The sequence below is a fragment of the Echeneis naucrates genome, chromosome 21 (genome assembly GCF_900963305.1).
Source record: "Echeneis naucrates chromosome 21, fEcheNa1.1, whole genome shotgun sequence".
Lineage (NCBI taxonomy): Eukaryota > Metazoa > Chordata > Actinopteri > Carangiformes > Echeneidae > Echeneis > Echeneis naucrates.
The window spans coordinates 13,230,389-13,248,437 of record NC_042531.1 but is presented as its reverse complement, the minus strand read 5'-3'; the positions used below and the strand labels follow the sequence as shown (position 1 = coordinate 13,248,437).

Below are 18,049 nucleotides of genomic sequence, written 5' to 3'. Positions count from 1 at the left end.
ACGTTATGGAAATGATGAGCTGTGCAATAATATTGAATTATCACATGGGCATCATTTACCAACATTTAAATTTTGCTTTGGATTTCAGCTCAGGCTTTTATACTAAGTTCATTGATCACTGTGATAAATTCAGATATATAATTGACAAACCATCTGCTTAAAGCCAACACTTGGCTCGGCTTTTCCACTCATACGATTTTAATTTTAGATAATGCTTAATTTTTGGTCTCCATAACAATGATAACAGCACAATGTAGCTTGGACTTCCGAGCCCTAAGGTCAAATCAGTTAATCCAGTAAAATAACCCTGTGCTTTTTCTTGAGCTTTGTTTTGTATATTTTGTTTTCTTACACATTTTTTTTTTAAATTTATTCTTATTTTTGTATTTGAGTAATGCCATCTGTCTGCTCGTCTGTCTAGCCTCGTCTCATGGAAATATGTATCTGGTATTTACCACACTGAATACTGCTTCCCATTTGGTTATCACTGAACCTGGCCATACATTTGCAGGGACTGCCAATAGTTGCAATGAAAACATACACACTGAATGCATGTTTACAAAGGAAACAAATCAAATCATTGTTGTGAGAACATGAACAGAAATACAAGATTAATAGAGAGGGAAAACACAAACCAAAAAAAGGTATCACTTTGCGACTGTGCACGGCCGCACTATCGAGCCTTGCTTCCTGTCAGTTTACCACAGATTCACTAATGCCACCCTGCCAGCATGCTGGTCTGCCAGGTCCCCGCAGGCACCATTGGGATCAGGTGGCAGATTCATAACATACGCCAACAACATGACCTTGTCCTGGAAGGGCCCACTCAAGCCCTGCGATGGGGCAACATTGGCCAATCGCGTGAGTGGGAGTGGAAAAAGTATGAGACACCAGATGGATATGTTAATGTACTTGGCATGGTGTAATCTGCCGCTATCCCTCTCTGTCTCTCTCACACGGTGGCAAATGCCATTCTTAAAACACCATCAAGAAGTAGATGACTGGTCAGCTTCTATCAGCAGTCAAAGAACTGACGTCACGTGATCGGGTTTCTGGCACACACCCACTCAATTTGTGTCCTCTTCAATTACAGTAGCCTCTAATTTGCAGTAAATAACAGCAGAGCTAATCTGTCTAATTAAAGCAGAGACCCAACCACATATCTTTGCACGTTTTTGTAGAATGATAACGTAAAAAAACAAGATAACAACAATAAAATACACTAAGTATGATTATATTAAGGTGTATTTGAATGCATAGTTCTTTATATGGTTTTTGAAAAACTGTCAGTGAAGGAAAGCGCCAAAATAAAAAGACATGGCAAGGGGTGTTAGGACAGAGATGGCTGTGGAAGATTAAAGATGAGGTGTCTCCTAAATACACAACACATCCTCACTCCCCAGTCATCGCATACAGACGCCTTTCAGTGTCATTCATCAACATGCCGGTAACAGTATTAATGAAGTGTTATATTTACCGTAGCAGTGGAGTTGCCAGGCGGTGGTTTGATTGATGGCAGATGTGTAGAGTGTTTGACTAGAGGTGACCCACTAACATCTCACTGAAATCAACAATTTCAGATCTGTTGTAGCCAAGTCAGAATCATCTGACAGCTTATCAGAAAGCACCACACCAAAACTAGTATGGCAGTCATGAGTTTAATTAGAACATTTATGACGGTTACGTTGTTAAATTTAGTTCGTGTTGAAACTGTTTTGTGGTGTTGATTCAAATTTATGATGGTTTTGAAGGCTGCAGTTTACGGTGATCAATATGCTGTTCGACTACATTGGATTATACTGACAGGTGTTTCTATCACTATCACTCCCCTATTTATATCAACGACGGGAGGTTAAAGAATACTCTGTATAATGCCACAGACTTCAGCAGCAGCACAAATCACACCTTCCGCTCAAATCAACTTATACAATTTCAACATAAAATGAAAGTTATAACCTTCATGAAGAGAGATTTATTGCAGGACTCTAGTGTTAAACTGCATTGTAGTTTTAGCTGCCAAATGAACTTATGTATATGGCGTGAGTATGTGTGTGTTTGTGCGTTTGGATTTAGATGTAAACAATAATGCTGAAAAGTCATGAACACGAGCTGTGATGAAAAAAAAGAAAAAAGAAGAGATAATGACAGAATGTAAGCAACTAAATAAAGTGACTTGCAAATAATAAAACTGTTATATTGCCAAATTGTTCCCAGGCCACATGTTCTAAGCAAATTAAGTTTTCTTTTTTTCCCCAAGACATTGAAATTTCTTTCTGGAATGGGTCTCATAATTAATTTGTTGACATGCTTTTATGAAATGAAAGTAATAAAAGTAATTCAGAATTTTTTATTTCATTTGTACTGAATAAGCTTTGTCTTTATTTGGCTGACATAGCACATTTTATTCATTAGCTTGAGTGTGTTTTTCAGCAAAAATGAGAAATGAGGTCAAAGGTAGTTACTGATACAAACCAAGCACCTATACTTAATGAAGAATATTTACATATATCATGACCTACAGTTGTGCGCACAAATGAAAGAGACTTGCATATTGAAGTAAAAACAGTTTGAGAATCCACTCAAACTGGCGTGACCAAAGAGGAGAAGCCATTTTGTAGGTAATCAACTGTTGTTTCAGTTAATGGGAAATGTGTTTAGAGATGTTCTCTCTCCACTCCCCTGCCTTATGGACTGTGACTCCATCATCGCAATCATTATTTACTGATTTATAATAACATTATCAAAAACTTAATTTCAACTACATCGGACCATCTTTTGAAAGATGAAACACGTCCATGGTCCCAACTCCTTTTTTTTTCTTTTTCTTTTCTTTTTCATATTTGATTTACTGAACTGGCGATGAGTTTGCAACTGGAAATAATGTTAATGCCCAGATATAAGATTCCTTGCTGGCACAGGAATACGGTGTTAGATTTCAGTGCTGGATTTCATGCACAGATGAAACCACAGGAGAAGTAGTTGGGTGCGCTGTATGTTACCAAATGTTTTTTTCGGAAGAAATTATTGGACAGCCCGTACTGACCTATCATACTGCTGTCTGTTGTCCTCTCTGTGCGGTACAGATTCAGCTGCCATGGCCATGACACTACACCGGCATTAAATGAAGAAGAAGTGTGGTGCACATAATATGTAAATGCTTTTTGGATTCAGTGGATGAAGGTGTGGCTGTTTTCTTCATGTTGAAAATTCAGCTGCTTGATAGAAATAGCTTGGCTGGGGCTGTACATCACCACTGCTCTCTGGGTTGGGTTTGGTTTAGTGCCTGGTTGAAAGTTTCAGCAGTTTTGTCATCCCAAACGTGCCTCTCACCACTAATTTATAAGATGTTCCTGCTGGATATACAGAATTTAAATGAAAGGAAACACTCATATTTTGTAACAACGAGTGTTCAAATAGTAATTCTATCTGACAGCAGTGAAACTGTATTGAGGACATTCCAGCAATAAGGATTGTGAGATAAAACTGCGGAAGCATATCAGCTTAAAACTTCATAATTAGGTCCTGTGAGTAATGTTGAATGCCAGTAACATTTGAAATATTGAGTTATGGATTAAAATGAAATGTCACTGTAAGGAACTGATTGACATCATAATTGCAGACGTGATTATTTATTGTACAGCGTGTGTTGTGCTTTTTTTTTTTTTTAATAAATTTAATTGTAGATTTGGGAATGTGACCCCTTGACTCATGAAACTATTCAAAACCTATTGCATTTTTTTCCTCAAATGCACGGTTGTCAATCCAATCCGTAATATAGTTGTCTTTACTTGTGAAGACATTTTGGGCAAAAATAGCTTCTGCCAGCAGCGCAGCGATGCAACACCCTCTCTGTCCTTAATCACACCGCCACAGCTTGTTTGTCTGGGATACAACAAACGACAGAGGTTATGAGTCAGTCGCTGAGTCAGGCCAGCGACTGTGAGAGACAGCAGCTATTTAGAGGAAACATTTATACTAATTTCTTCACCTTTCAGATGTGGTACAGTCTCCTTATCTAGTGAGCCATCCGTCTGCTTGTGTCAGCGTGTAGGCAGCCAAAACTATTTTCACTTTCCAGAGAGGACGCGAGTGGAGATTGCCTCAGGTTATTTGCAAAGGGGGTGGGTGTTTTGAAAACGCACTGTTGAGACACTTCTCGGGTAAACATAAACTGTGGTTGAATTCATCTGCAATGTAGCCCATGGGACGGCTCTTAAATTGTGCAAACTTGATTTTTCAAGAAGATACTGCCAGCTAGGCACTTTCAAATGAGCCTTGACCAACATGGTTTAAATGTAAATGTTTAGTAGTGTAATGGACTGACAACACATGCTAAAACTCAGGAGAACAGGTGTGTGAACTGTGAGGATGATGTGAATATCAATCAGCCTGAAGAAGACCCTTCTGTAGCCATGTGCGGTGAACAAGCATTGTGAGGGATATCAAACTGAGCAATGTTTTTTGAATAGAATAGGCATACATTATTGATTCACTGATTGCGGATTGTTAACTGAGGAACCAGAATGTGTGCTGGTACAGATCTTTATGCCAGTCTCTGTATGTTTGTTTGAAAAGAAACTGTGCCCACTGGAATGGAGGATAAAAGAATGCTTTACAAAAGAAGGCTGAGGCAATTTTTGATGGTTTAAAAATATTTCTTCTACCAGTGCTTTCTTTTAACGGATGAGCATAAAAGCTTTTATTTCTTTTCTTCTCTTTTTTTTTTTTTTTCTCTTTTTCTTTTCTTTGACCGGTCTTCATTTGATATTCGTTGTCCATAAACTGGAGGTCATAATAAAAATCACTCTTCTTCCATTTACCATAACATTGCTTGACAGTAAATATCATTTTATCATTTCAGCCTGTCCCAAAAGTTAAGAACTTCAGACTGCCTTCACTTTCTCGCCAGGTTGGGTGAATTTTTCAGTTACAGCCCCAGTAAACTGGCGGACAGGCCTTGTCAGCACTCAGACAGCTTCGGTCAAAGCAGAAAACAGCATGCAACAAGGCTTGCAACTTCTCATCAATCGATAAATGGAATAACTGCCACTTAGACCATTATGCCATCCTCTTTCGGGTGTGGAGTAATGGACTATAACAGAGAAATGATAATAATGATGATAGTCATAATTAGTGGGATAATAACAGGGCAATCAGAGGGTGCTTTAACGGGAGACATTAACAGTGATCTATGATTGATCTGTTGTAAGGGTGGCAGTTTGGTAATCGTGCAGGAATTCCCTGGAAGGCTGTGATGCAGGATGTGTGTATCAGAGTGTGTCGTTTGTTGGTTATTTCACATTTTCGAATTACACAAATAGGGGGTTGTCAAGCACCAATCCTAACACGACTAACATGATTTTCATACAGCTTTCATGCTGCTTTTACCTTTGTAATAAAGGTTCAACTAAAAGAGCTAAATAAGTTAAGTTATCCAATATAATGTTTGGGGTTTTTTTTTATATGCTTTGAATTCAGCAATTGAAATCATTACACACCACCATTGCGTTGGAGTGGAGGCCGGAATGTCAGAGATAGAAATCTTGAGATGGTTGAGACCAAAACAATCTGCATGGCAGGATACCAAGTGTACTGCATTTGCTGTATACACTGTGGCAAAGTGCCTTAGTAGTAAGAGCAAGCTGATAGAACATTTGATTTTTGTTATTCTTGGTGTATTGGCTTGTGTTCATACCAGGCTTGCATGGAGAAATGAAGGGTTAGCACAAACAATACTGCTTTGTCCATTCCTAAGGCTTTTAATTCTATTTCCTTCCCACCAGATTCCTCTCTCCTCCCACACAGTCTTTACTCACTATGAGTTTGCTTTGTCCCCTATAGTTCTATTAAATAATACATAAAGCCACTCACCTCAATCCAAGAGATATGTGAGTATGTGCACATATATATCCGTACATTATGGTCTGCATTTGGACCTCCTTGCTAGTTTGTGCAAGTTCTTGCAAGTGCAGGTACTTTTTGCTGTGTGTGTGGGTGTGGGGCTCTATTTGATTTTGCGGTAAGGCTGGGAGAAACTGAGGACTGGATGCTGCCATCAATATTTTACGCCTTTCTCTTCTGAGCTTTGGGATGTGTCGCTGTGTGTGTGTGTGTGTGTGTGTGTGTGTGAGACTGAGCGTATGAGTGTGTGAGGCCTTTACAGCCAGTCCCGTTTGCCTGAAGGGCGCGCGAGACGTGCCTGCATCCCTCAGACGAGCTTTAACAAAAGCCATAGTGTAACAGGAGGATTCTGTCTCAGCCGTGATAACAGCCTCAACAATGCCTAACCCCGCGCCCTGATCAGGACAAATGAGCGTGACAAGTTTTCTTTAGTTCTATTCCATTTGCTTCATTTCTCAGATGATACCGATGACACTCAAAAACAACCTTGAGCTGTCGTAATTTCTCAGTGCATCTAGGGAGAATTTGAAAAGAACTGTGTGCTTTCAAAATATGCTGTTTTGGTTTTTCAGATGCGTTTGGGTATGAATCTAGACAAACACGGTCCAGAGATATGGGGTTAAAGCAGTGGGTAAGGACAAGGAAAATGATAATATAAAGCATTTGGTTTCACAAAATGACACTGTTCAAAACGGCCTAAAAAACTGTTTTATATGCTTCCAGGGTCCCACTGAGATAAGCATAGGAGTGTTTGCACATGAAACAAAGTCAGTGTGTAGGTGACGTCCACCATCATGGCGCTGCATAGTTTCTCCTTAATCCAATTTAGTGTTAATCAAATAACTGTTAAGACCTGAACGACTAATGATAGTGACTTTGTGACTTATCTTGACTGAACAGCAGGAGTTCATGATTATCCAATACTGTATTTCGAATGGTAAAACATGCCACTCACTAACGGCAGGCTCATTTAAGATAAAGATAAATCAAAAAGAGCATGCACCCACACGCACACACAGACTTTGTAGTAAGCTGCTGCTTTTGCAAGTAGACACACAATTTACATCACATTTATACAGACACATATCTAGACATTAACGTATATTTTATTTTACGTGGGAAGGGTGCAAGAATTGTGCTTTTAAAACTCCTAAAATTCCCATTTTCAAAAGTTTGGATTTAGGTTAAGATTTGACTCATTAGCTTGTGTTTTTAGCTTGTGCTTCTTTGTGGCATTGTAGTTTAAAGAAATGAAGAGAGAAGTAATAACAAATAGGGACACTTTGATTACATTAGAGTGCCCTCTGCATGAGACAGACACCGTTGAAAATAACAGATGGTGCTGGTCTGAATGGATGACCGTATAACTTGACCTGCTCTAAAACAGCTATATCATGAGTCCACACCAGTTAGGAATTTTACTGCTGATTGCAGTGAACTGGAATATGGAGGAGTTGAGCTCATTAAAAAGTTTAATGGTATGTCGGCCGTACTTGAGTCTGATGGCTTTTTTACTTCAGTTACCCTCTGTCTTCTTAGAAGTCGCATTATCACAAACAGCTTCCTGCAGCTGAAGTGATAGTTTAGAGGTGTGCTTAAGGACACGTTAGGCTGATGATGTGCAAGGCCAAAAATTGATCATAGCATGTCAGAGACATTAATACAGGTACTACAAGGCCTCATATCTTGCGACAGCAACTGTGACACAAACAAACCTTTATGCAAATAAGGTCAGGCTAATTAATGAGGTAATTACCATACATTCGATTTACAATGTTCATGTCATCACACAAAATTAGAAGTACAACCAATGGAAATTTCAAAGCATTAATGAGTCAAAAATTCATGAATGCCTCATTAATGTGCACATTTTTTGCAGAACCGAGGTAGAAAGGTTCACTATATCATTTTCTCTGGTGGGGGAATCTGGTGTCTAGCTGATTTTCATGGAATGTGGGATTGGTCAGTTGGCAACAGATCCCAGCATTTGGGCACTGTAATCAAACATGAGTCAGTTTTCAGTCACTTACATGGCAACCCCCACTGCCATCGTGCCACTTAGACCAATTAAACTTAATAAAACCTGGATGATGGCTCACCATTGTTGTGGGATAATGATATATATATATATATATATATATATATATGTGTGTGTGTGTGTGTGTGTGTGTGTGTGTGTGTACACGCATTACATATGTATACACACATTCAGTCATGAAAACACCTAATTTCTCAGGTCAAATTGTTGTGTGTGGTCCAGCACCCTACAATGGGGCAGTTTTTTCTTTTTTTCTATTTTCACCCTCAAGTCCTTCATTCAAAGATCTGGCAGGTGCCTGGATACCCAGAGGGCTGGCACCTGTCTCTTGCAAAAAGGATGGACATGTCAATTCAGTGTGACCTCACAAAATAAAACCGTCAGCTACACAGAGATTTACATTCTAACCTGGAATATACAAATGCATAATATGTTTTATTCACTTACAAAAATTCCCTTCAACATCCACTCCACCAACACTTGCTCTCTTGGCCATTGTTTGCCACACACATGCACATGGGGTTTGAGTCCGTTCCAAAGAGGCTGGTGAGGAGGCATCTACAGTGGCAGGCGACTAATTGAAAGTGAAGTGGATCCAAGCTGTTGCAGTGTTGGCCTTCCGCCTACATGGCTGAGAGATGACAGACTATCCACTAGCATTAGCACCACCCTGACCACACATGCACTAACTTTGATGACTGTAAACTACCTACACACAGCTGCACATATGCCATACAAATATATATATATATATATATATATACACACACTATGAATGGGATACACATTTATATTAGGATTGCACAATTAATCCAATTTTAGTCATGATCACGAGTTTGGCTTCTTACGATCCAATTTGTGTGATCGAGCAATATTTAAAATGCGTCCTTCGGTTCATAGAAAAAAACTCTCTCTTTCAGCCTCTGGTGCTCCGTAAACCACTGTCTGATCACGTGCCTCCATTAACCAATCAGAGTTGTTCCCTGCACCACCGCGCAGCTTAGTTTCTAGATGTATTACTGGTCGACAGTCCCTGTTTAAAGAAACTGTTTAAACGAACAAAATTATTATTATTGTTTTTTAATAATTGTATATATTAATATAAATATAAATATAAATATATTTATATGTATTTATAAATATATTTATATTTCGAACTACTCTTTAAAAACTCTTTTTTGTGGATCGCGATTATAATTTTGGCCATAATCATGCAGCAATTTATATTAACCACCTACACCTTCAACCATGTAGGAATTTCATTTTAAACCTCTCCAGTGTAAATAGTTTCTTGCAATAGCAACAACCAAACATATCAAACATCGATGCCATCAAGAGAAGAAATGACCCTAACTTAGTTTGTACACAGCAGGTTGAAATTGAGAAAGCGCTTGCCTGGTTCTGCCCAAGATATAAGTTTTTCCTTGCCATTCTCGCCAACAGAGTGCTTGCTCATGGAGAGATTTGTTGGGTCTCTTTAAATAATTTTAGAGTTGTGTGAAGTCCCTTGATGTAATGTTGCTATGATTTGGTGATGATGCCAATAAATGTTAATTCATTTGATTTTGATGTGATTGAGCAGCTCAATCAATGTGATTAGGATAAAAAAATAAATAAAAAAAGCCATAGTCTAGGGAATAAGATGGATTTTGTGGTTGCAGTACAAGGATATGGTATCACTGCAATGCCCTCAGATCTCTGTCTGAATTTCACTGAACTGGAGGGGAGGAGGGAAGAAGTCCACAGAAAGGCTCATCCATAGGTGGAAAGTTCTTAATGCCACACTTAAATGTAACCCTGTCCTTGACCTCACCATTATATTACAAATAACACCTAGAAAAGTTCATTGCAAATTGCAAACTGGAATTTGCAACAATGCAAAACAGTTCATTGTTTAGAATAAATCCTTCACAGATGTCTGCATGGTCTCTTGGCTGACTCTTATACATATCAAGTGTAATATCAATTCAGTTGTTGAGGATAGACAGAGAGAGAGAGACCTCTGTTTGCAGAAATGTGAGTATTGGTATATTTCTTTCCTGAGGGAAATAAAAATAAAATCTGAGGGTGAACCTGTTCTGTAGTGAGCAGCGAAGAGAGAAAATATAGGGCAAAGGCTTGAGATAAAGCTGTGGATAAAGACATGTCTCTCTAGCACACTGTTTGTTTTTAAGAAAAAGTGAAGATGTAATGAGAACATCTGTGGTTTGACACTGACAGAGTGAAAGGAAAAGTGAAATACACAAGGAAAAAGCAATTAAATACTTTCTTTTAAATGTCATACAGTTTCTGTGTTTCTGCTGTTGTGTCTACCGCTTGTGCGTAAATGGATTCAATCAAATTTTGAGATGTTCACTTTTTTAATGTTTGTGTTTGCCAGTTTGGATACCTGCAAGCCTTTATTTACCTGTGTGTATGTGTACGTGTGTGTGTGTGTGTGTGTGTGTGTGTGTACGTCTGGCAGTCACTCATTAGTGTGTAGACCTGTCTCCCTGAGCTGCCAGTCTCATCCATTGTGTGGGCTGCCTGCAGTCATCCATTTCCCTCACTGCCCTACCTGGCCACATCCATCTCCACTCAGCCAGATGCTGTTAAAAGTGCGTCACTGCTGTCTGTGCGTGCGTGTTTGTGTGTGTGTGTGTGTGTGTGTGTGTGTGTGTGTGAGTTAGTGATAGAGTGAGGGAGAGAAGGAAGTGGAGGGAATGGATCCTTCTGTGGTTGTTTGTGTGTGCTTTTGATTGACAACATGGCAGCTATGAGTCAGTGCAGGCCTGATAAGTCTTTGTATATCCTTCTGTCCTTTGCGGTTAACTGTGTATCACATTGCTGTCTTGAGGTTTGTGTTTCTGCATTTGAAGGGTGTTTTTCAGGTGACCATGTCATTCAGGTCACAAAACATCCACTCTCTTACTCTTCTTGACATTAATCCATACGTTTGCTCATTTCCCATTGTTTATCTGATCTGTGTTGTGGTGGCAGCAGCCTGAGCAAGGTAGCCCAGATGTCCTTTACCCTTTCCAATCGCCAGGTCCCCCAGACTTTCCCGGGAAATCCCAGGGCCATTCCCTGTCACCCCTCCAACACGTTCTTGGCTCTTCTAAAAACTCCACCAGAGGGAGGCTTCATCCTCTTCTGTGTGGCACAATGGCTTCTTCCCAAACAGAGGTAGGCAACCAAATATCAAACATTCTGGCAGGTTCCACTCCCCAAAAATATACAATGACAAATTCAAAACAACGGAGGACAACCACCTGCCATTTAGGGCAAAATATTTGCAGGTTTTTATTTCAAACAATCACTTCAACTTGACATTTAGCTGATGGTTGTTTTTCCCATCTATTTAAAGAGCTGCTTATTAAATAACAACTTTTTGTGCCATATGTCTAGTCAATTTGGGTTTTCAAGGTTTTACTGTGGTGAGTTTCAATTCTGTGCTTATATCTTTCATGAAAGAGAAATATTATCTATGGGTTTTACTATATTAGTCATCAGGCAAATAATGCAGCACTGAGTGTGCATAATACAGTAAGGAATGCATTTGGTGCATCAGCTACAGCCTCGGAGTGGTTAATTAAATGCACCCTGAATCCCAATAAGTGAATCATTTTTGAAAGAGATACTTTACTAATGCTATTGTTCAAAAGCACCAACAACTCTTACTTTCTACCAGATATAGGTGTAGCAGATACAATGATGCTGTGTTTAGTGTTTGAAGTATGTGATATAACATCTTCATCATAATATCAAACCAGCTTATGATAGCAGTTTGAGCTACTATTCTGTATCAATTACCATTCCTCTTCTTCTTCTCTGAATCCATTCTTCTATGGATTCAACGACAAAGTACTGATGATAGAGTAAAATGTATTTTAAGACTACAGTACACAAAAGCCCCACAAATTCTCCACAAGCACGAGTTTGCACTTTGATGCAAACAGAAACTGATGAAAGCATGCATAAAGCTGCTATCGCAAATCAAACAGGCCTTGCAGGCTGATATTTATCCCAGGGGAAGGGAGGTATTATGGCAGCTAGCACTTACTTATGCAGTCATGAAAGACCATCACACACAAAAAAAAAAAAGCACCAGAAATAATTAGTTTGGAAGTGAAGAAGATGAAGACAGCCAGAGCAAAAGACAGAATGACAGAAAGGGCGGATAGGCGGACACTTGTTGACATTTCTAAGGGTTGGTAGCATCAAAGCACCGACGCCTGTGATGTACTCCTCACGCTACGTGCTAACATGCAGTCTTGGAAGCACACTGCATGCCTATGTTACTCATACTCAGATAAACAAAAAAATTTAATAATGGAAAAATCCCCAAATCATTAACATTTCTTGATGAAAACGCTCATAATAAAACATTGCACTATTTTAAATTTATAAAGTTAATTACATCGGGCAAAATTCTGTAGCCCTGAGGTAGCTGGTGGCTCTGAAAATTTCTGTCCTTGCAGAAATGATAGTTGGCAAATTTATAACATGATGAATATCCAGATTTACTCTATCCAAAACAAGGAAAATCAAACAATGGAAACGATAATGCCATAAAAAAAAAAAAAAAAGGCCAGGTCAAACTTTTCTTTACCCACTGGCAGTTGTCCTGCTGGTGGGTGGCTTTTCACTAAAGGTCTCAAATAGTGAGAAAAAGTGACATGAGAATAGTCACACATAAAAAAAAAAACAAAAAACAGCATGAGCATCTATTGGAGCTTTTTGTATATATCCATGAATGTTCACATGTAGAAGGAGAGAGACAGCAATAAGAGAAAGATATAGCACTATGGGAGGCCCTCTTACCACCACACACATCGGTGTGTGTGTGTGTATCTACTGAACAATTTTCACTATAAAAGTTTTTTCGATGAAACGTTCCTATGAAGTTCCCAATGAAGTTCCCAATGAAGTTCTGTTGTACTGACGTGGTTATTATGGTAGGTTGTGAAGAAAGTCTCACAGGAAGTGCGACACCAAGTTCACTCTAAATATTGAACAGCAAAATAAATCACGACGGCAAACAACACTGGTGAGTACCTGTACCTGAACGACAGCAGCTTTCATCAAGTTTCTTCTTTTGCTTTTTCAATAGAATTCATGCAGGAGCTTCCAAATGATCTCAATGTACACCATTCTCAGTTTATGTCACTGTAGTGACATGCAGAATGTAACCGCAATAATTGGACAATCCCCCATAAAGCAACTTTTTCTGAAATCAGAAAGAGGAAGAAATAAACAAAGATGTCTGCATTTGACGTTCCTATAATTCTCAAAGACACACAAAAGGTACTGCATATTAAAAGAGACAACAATCGGCTCTCCACATCAATGTCAAAAAGTCAGATGCACTGCTCCAGCTTATTCTCAATACCAAATCAAAATCCACAATAAGAACTTTAATGAGAGTTTTAGTGGCTCAAAAGATCTTGACCTAATGGTGCTGAAGGAGAATTCATGAGATCATAGAGATTATTATTTATTCCAGAGTAACATGAATTTAACACATTTTCATGACAATCCTTTGAGCATACGTCAAGACATGAATCAAAACCCTTCTGTCATTATTAACCTCACAAATGCACTAGAAGAAAAGTGAGATTACATTTAAAGTTAAAAAAAAAAAAAAAAAAACCCATCCATCTAGTGGTGTTTGGTGGACTGATTAATTTTTCCATTAGAACCAACTCACAAAACCACAGTACAGCAATACTCCTCTGGCATCAAAGCAGTGACCAAGCTGAGCTGGCTGCCATGAGGACTGAAGTAAAAGAGTTGCAACATGACAAAGAGGGCAACATGGCTTCGCTGGCAGCTCTGACAGAGAAGGTGAAGGAGCAGAAGACAGAGAGCGAGGGAGAAAACAATGAACCCCCCTGAAAACAACCAGGACACAAACTAATCATCAGCCAACTAATCCAAGCGCCACTTCTACCTCTTGCCCACAGACAACACCAGGCTGCTGTGTTTCCACATCTGACAATCAACAACACAAGCCGATTGGAAATCCTCACTGCCCCTGTCCCCCCAAGACCAGCACAACTGAAAGAGAAGCCAGACATCATCATGCTCATTGACTTCATTGGTGAAAACACCTCTCTCCTGAAGACACTTGACAAATTAGTGTCAGAATAAAACAAGGACGCATTTAGTCCAATACACAAAGCCTTCTGAGGAGGTGGTCCAGGTCGACTGAACTGCACACTTACAGCAAATGGAGATCTTTTCCATGATATTACAGCAGCATCATATTTTAATATCTGTTTTGAGCATAGTACAAGCACTTTTAAATGAAAACAATATTGCAAGATTGTATGTAATTAAAGGAGAGCACCAAAGAGTGCGGGAACAAGGAGGGAAATTGAAAACCCAGCAGACGTAATGAGGAGAAAGTGATATAGTAGGTTATGTAAAGTGGGATATCTGAAGTTTCCAAAAATAAAAAATAAAATAAAAATCTGTGGCATCATAGCCTTGCATGTGAAGTATCTCTGATGAATTTACTCATTAGTATGACTCTCAGGGCAGATCTCTTCATCAATAATGTATGCCTGTGATGGCAGCCATGACAGAGAGCCTGGGCCACAGAGATGTAGTCTCACAGAGTGGAATCCTGTCACTTGCAACAGCTTTGACAGCCCTGTAAGCCAAATGTGGCTACATCCATGACAAATGCTAATAAATTAATTAGCAAGATATATCCAGATTTAAGCCAGGAATAAGTTATTACAAGCAACTACATGTGGGAATATTTACCACGGTTGGGTCCCAATTCATCCTGTCGGCATTGTTCAGAAAAAATTGTGGAAGACATTGTATTTGTGTGTGGATGAACCCATAGGCACCTGATTGGCCATGGTTCCTGATGGCTATTTGTGTCCCCACGAGCTGCAACCAATTATTTAAAACCCCTAAACAATGCACACTTGAGACACACAATAACAATGGCAAATAATACATCATCATTTACTCTTTCTGAATTATACATGTCTTCATGTTGACAACTGTTCACAGTAGGCAGAGATAGTATTTATTCATGAGTACACAGCTGATCTTCATCCTTTTTCCACCGAGTAATTGGCGCGATTAATACCAAAGCAAACCAATATTTTTGTTTAACTGGCATGCAAAGTTTGCTAGCATAGCAAGAATGAATGTATGTTTTGATTGCCCTTAGTCCGAAAAAAGCCATTTAGTATGGCTGGATCATAACCACCTCCCAAAGTTTAATTGATGGTTCAATATTTTCCCATGGAGGCTGACTAGGGTAATGGCTGCCCTTGATTTAGCCAGAAATTGCAACAAAAATATTTGTCAAAGATATTACATCCGGGACCGCAATCATTTTCATTCCACTTCTTTTTCCCTCCCATTACTTCCTCGCTCTCTCTGCCAATTTTATCAGCTATCTGATCATGTTTTGAAGCATAATTTCAATCAGATCTTGTTTGGAGATCTAAATATTATCAGGTTATGTATTAATGCCTGTTAATAAGTAATACATAAAAAGGAAAATATGTATGATGTTTAAAATGTTGCTGCCAGGATTGTTTGAGATGGCTACTTAAATCTGGCTATTTGTGAATGTCATATTTTTTGTCCACACCTGACAGATACACCGACAGACAGAGGCAGAGAAAGAAAGACTATTAGTAGGAGTATCTGCCAACTATTAATCTTGACAGTTAGAGTAACTTAGTTCCCTGCTCTCTGTACTTCCTCCACCAAAGGCAAGCAAGACTTTGACTTATTGACTTCAGCTTTCCACAGAGGGTGGCGATGGGTGCAAAGTGAATTCTTCACACACACTCAGAAACCTCCAGTTCCTCTTTTCTGCCTACTGCTGAAGACTAAAAAATATTTTGTTTTATTACAGAAGCAATGCTATGATTTAACTGCACATGTGCAATATCAACCACTGGATCATCATTCTGCACAGCTGCACATCGGCTTTGGTGTCTCTTCAACTGTCCAACCCATCATGTATTATTGATTCAGATAATAGTCAAAGAGCCAAAGCAGCATGACAATTCGCTCAGGTAGCAAAATAACTCAACAAGGAAAATAATGAAAATTTAATCTGTCAAGCAAGAGTATCAGACACCCAAAAAAAGCAGTGGGCTTAGCTCGACCAAAGCCAGCCAAGTCAGTCAGCGAATCAACAAATCGCCCACGTCAAACAAACAAGCGTAAAGCCAGCGAAACAAGGAATGAAGCAGTGTTTTCCATCCCTACCTTGGCAATCTGGACACACCAATTGAGCAACAGCTGGGATCCGATGTTGTCCTTGTGCTCGTGGACATAGTCGAGCAGGCACCCATGAGGCATCAGTTGTGTGACCAGCTGGATGGTGGGACTCAGGCAGACACCCAACAGACGGACCAGGTGGGGATGCTCCATGCTAGCCATGATCAGGGCCTCCTGAATGAGACAGATATACACTCAGGCATGTGGGGGGAAAGTGTCAGGATGTTGGTTGCACAGAAATAAAATCATTGCTGTGTTATTTTTACGATCCATGTAGAATTTTCTTTTAAAGTTATAAAGCAGCACGATGACTCTGAACATTGACCATAAGTATCCTGTCATGAATATCTTAATTAATAGACACATAATCTCTCCAACATCTCATCCAAAAAATACACTACAACCTGTTCAGGCATTTCATAGAGTTGGTCAACGTGATTTATTCTGATCTAGCATCTCCTATTTCACAAATGCAGATACGTCACGGCCTTCTGAGCTGCAATTTGGCGTGAGCCAAGGCAATCCATTTTTTTTCCCTCCTTTTTGAGACTGCTTTAGAGCTTTGCAGTCTCTGACAAATGTAATTAGAAATCATCCACATAATTATGGTGTAAAATTTGTCAATGTTCAAAAGCTCATTGATTTGCTATGTTCACTGATTTACCAGTCAGAATTCCCAGTCCAGTAGCTTTAGCGCCAAATTTCCTCAGATTTCGTTTGTAGTAGCTTTTTTTCTTTGGAAAGTCAGTTCCCGTACTCGATACACTTTCACATTCAAACCAGCATAGATGCAGAATAAAAAAACAAAAACCCTGGACTGGAGGGGGAATGGGAGCTGAGATGTGCTGGAGATATCTGCAAAGACAATACATTTTCCTCATTCTTCATGCTCTCAAGTAAAGATTACCCTCCTCATTCTCATTTCTATCAATATCTTCAAGTTAGGAAAATCATATGAAACCCAACTAAAGGATCATACTTTCTGTGATTTAGTTCTTTCACTGTACTGGGCATTCCAGTATCAGATTATATTACTGTAAATTTATTAAAATATTTGAATCACTATATCTTATGCGCACTTATTCTGGCATTGTCCTGTAGTAGATCATTTCTGGTGTGGCATATTTTCCGAGCAAGACGGAGATAAGACCCATCCGGACTGTATGGTTGACATGGTCGCAGCTGAAAAAATACTATTGCTGAACTGGAAGCCTCCATTGTCCTGATAAATTAGGAGATGGTTCAACAAGATTCTTCCTGTTACCAAGATGGAACTGATTCATTCAAGGCAAATGGAATGTGCAGAAGTATTTCAAGAAGGTGAGGAAGCCATTTCTAACATTGGAGAAATGGCACTAATGTCAGAAATAGTGGATACCTACATGACTTTTCCTTTTGTTTTTCTGCTGTTTTATCTTTATTCTGTGCACACTGACTGCTGGTGCAAGAAGCAGTCACCTATTTTTGCTTTTATTTGTCATTGTGAATCAACAGTTTCCAGCTGTTTTTGATTTCTCAAACGTGTCTATGTTTGTATAACTGGACTTTATTGTATTTAAAAAAAAAATAAAAATCTAACAACATAATATCAATGTGCTTTATGCCAAGTCGAACTGAGTCAATCAGGATCAGATTCATACCTTGCCATATCGTACCCATACATGTGCTTACTGACTGAACCCTTATAGATCACAGGACCCCCTATTCTGTTTTAGGCTGAAGTTTCTATTGAAGCGAGCAGCAAGGTTCCTTTAAGTCAGCAGCAGTAAACAGTAGCTTTTTATTTAAAACCACAAGATCAAAGTAACTCACTGTTTCAGAAGGCTGTCAGCAGTCTTTGTAAGAAACTGAAAGTGTAGTAAGTAC

At 39.1% G+C, this 18,049-nt stretch overlaps 1 protein-coding gene across 2 annotated transcripts in view; it reads right to left on the bottom strand.

Annotated features, from left to right (window-relative positions):
* erbb4b (erb-b2 receptor tyrosine kinase 4b) overlaps nucleotides 1-18,049 on the bottom strand; it is a 265,152-nt gene that overhangs the window by 25,423 nt on the left and 221,680 nt on the right. The window contains exon 20 of one of the 2 annotated variants that reach the window (XM_029530171.1): nucleotides 16,172-16,357. In XM_029530171.1, the coding sequence (XP_029386031.1) occupies nucleotides 16,172-16,357 (186 nt within the window). The remainder of the gene's footprint in view (nucleotides 1-16,171; nucleotides 16,358-18,049) is intronic. The other variant, XM_029530172.1, reaches the window with a different exon arrangement.